At 39.3% G+C, this 2,746-nt stretch overlaps 1 protein-coding gene across 1 annotated transcript; it reads right to left on the minus strand.

Moving 5' to 3' along the window:
* Nucleotides 1–1,034: 1,034 nt before the first annotated feature.
* LOC111786690 (defensin-like protein 1) lies at nt 1,035–1,542 on the minus strand. Its single transcript, XM_023666919.1, has 2 exons — nt 1,450–1,542; nt 1,035–1,354 (listed from the first exon to the last, which is right to left on the minus strand). The coding sequence occupies exons 1-2, from the start codon at nt 1,514–1,516 to the stop codon at nt 1,176–1,178; spliced, it is 246 nt and encodes an 81-aa protein (XP_023522687.1). The 5' UTR covers nt 1,517–1,542; the 3' UTR covers nt 1,035–1,175.
* Nucleotides 1,543–2,746: the final 1,204 nt, after the last annotated feature.

Raw genomic sequence — 2,746 nt, forward strand, 5'->3', positions numbered from 1 at the left:
ACCCAATCAGTTTTCCCTTAACTAATATAACCTCTTTCATTTTTTTTTTCTCAATCTTCCCTTCAACGTTCACAAAAATCCTAACCTCATGAACCTCATGATCCTCATCAGCATTCTCATCGAAAATATACAGGATCTCGAGAAGGCTATCGACCTTCTACAGAGATTTACCTTCAAAATCTGAGAGCTGCACCGGCCTCTTTGCCAACCAAGTTATCGCCTCTCTTCTCGCCAAAATTGGCTTCTTCGTCCACCGTGGCGACTCTTCCCGCTTCAACATTGTCTTTGTCCCTTGCTCTAGGTTTCCCCCTTCTACCTCTTGGGTTATCACTGGACTCTAGGTTTCCCCCTTCTACCTCTTCTAGTTAGAACTCTAGGTTCCCCTTCTACCTCTTGGGTTAGATATTATCACTGGACTCTAGGTTTCCCCCTTCTACCTCTTGGGTTAGAAATATTATCACATTATCACTGGAGCCAAGGCACGAAGCCAAGGCACCATCGTGGCTGAGCGACGATTCCTCTTAAAGAGTTAAGACATATTCTCGCCGAAGCCAAGACATCGCCTCTAAGTGACGATCCCTCTACAGTCTTCCTTCGAATCAGGTTGTCGACATCTTCACGAAAAGTGTTTCTCGACCTCTCTTTAAATTTTTCAAATCAAAGCTTCACGTTCGTTCAAATTCGACGCTCAGTTTGTAGACGTGTTAGGATAATATCTTTTCTTTGGGACGAGGGTTGGCAAACGTGTTTAAACTTCATTGTTTTTTATTATTACTATTCTTCGAGTTCCACAAAGCAAGTTTGACACTCAACATTAGTGGTGCGCAACGAATAGTGTATTAATTTCTAGATTTCCAAAATCCATTTCGTTATTTTCATATCTGTATCTATATTTCTCAACTTATTCCTTCAATAAAACGCAATTAATTTCATACAATTTCATCAATTGTGAAAACATGTCAAATAATGGAAGCCATAAAATAATGATAATCATAATATTTTTATTTAACCATTGAAACTATAGAATTTATGTGAATCAAAGTAAAACTCTAAAAGCTTTATAAAGAGATCTTATTGTTGATATTAAAATAGAACCAAGAACACGAAATGAAAAGCATGCATACTCACAATCCTAGTATAAACCTAATTTATTACTACAACAAAAGCATATGAAATTAACAGTGCCTAGTGCAAAAGCAGCGGTGACGGAACCCAACACAGTGGCCTCCGGTGAAGCCTTCGTTGCGGCAAACCTCTGCGCAGTTGTGGTCAATGATGCATGTCCCATGGAACCTGTGGCTTTGTGACTCGCAAACCCTGCCCTCGCATCGCCTAACTCCCACCTCTTCATATGCTTTTACCAAACCAAAAACCCACAAACAACACAATTAGTAACAAAATATAGGATGTTTTATAATGAAGAAGAGAGGGTTTTGAGGAGAATATTACGCATGGCTAGGAGAACAAGAAAGAGCATCACAAGGAGCCCACAGGATGGCCGAGAACACCGTTTCATGATATTGGAACGAATATGACACTCTATGCTATACGTTTATTGTTATATATATATATATATAAATGGTTTTGGTATGTGGGGAAGAGATAAAAGTGCGTGGAGGCATGCATGGTGTACCACTTTGCAGCATATTCAGAATGATGCTGACAACTCCCTCCATATAAGGTTGATGACTTGTTCGATAGTCTTAGACCTAGCAACCCACCTTGACCTTAAGGTCTACTGTTTGTCCATAAATGCCCACTCAGGCTGAGGTGCCCGTTTAGGCCTTGCCTTTGTTTAAACCTAGACAATAGTTGATTGATTCTTGTTCAACTTTGTCTCCTCCAACTTGTAAGACTCGAGTTCCCACGAGAACTAAATATTTGATTTTTTTTTCTTTTAAGCTCGATTTTTTTTTTTAATTTTATTGAGGTCTTTGGAGATCGAATTTCGAGTTGAGGTAGAAAAATGTTGTTATGCATGTTTAGAACTCTAGAAGGGTAATTTGGATGAGAATGTTGGGTATGTTAAGAAAAATTATTGAAATGTCCTAGGATGAGAATCATTATGCTTGCTGATTTGGAAAATGAGATACCGTGGTATGTGCTCAAGAATTGATGGTTGTTATCTCCCTATTGAGCTTTGTATGAATGCATGATATAATATACTCCGCGATTGATTGTGTGTTTTGTCTATCGACACACAGTTAAGCCTCAGGTGATTAAGGGGTCTAGACCCTAGTGCTTCTAGATTAAGAAAGACTTGAGGAGTTAGAACAGAGTGTTTTGGAGCTGAAAGTTCGCATTAAGTCATCTAGNACTGAGCAAGATTGGGTTTATGTTAACCGAAGTCAATATATTTTCAGTAGACTTTGCACTCTAGGATCGTTAGCTGCAATCAGAGATCTAAATTTGAGTGTACCCAAAGATTGAATTAGCTTCAAAGAGCTAGTCCCGAGTAGCCTGAAATTGTGAGATGAGATTTAAACTACCTAGATGCTCCTAAAAGCGTATTAGACCTTCTTGACATCTAAGAATGACTAAGATGTTCACTAGGTTGGTAGTAGTATGAATAGTGTCACAAGAGTCTCTCCCAATCTATTACTCCAATACTCTGATAATGTTATCAACAACCCAGGTCGAACCCAATAACTCTTGCCAAGTAGAAGACCTCTAGGAGCAGTACCGTCGAGTTAGGTTTAGGCCGAACAGGGCGGTGCATCGAGGTGAAAAGGTGTCTCAACCTTGT

Source organism: Cucurbita pepo, unplaced genomic scaffold, assembly GCF_002806865.2.
Source record: "Cucurbita pepo subsp. pepo cultivar mu-cu-16 unplaced genomic scaffold, ASM280686v2 Cp4.1_scaffold002449, whole genome shotgun sequence".
Taxonomy (NCBI): domain Eukaryota; kingdom Viridiplantae; phylum Streptophyta; class Magnoliopsida; order Cucurbitales; family Cucurbitaceae; genus Cucurbita; species Cucurbita pepo.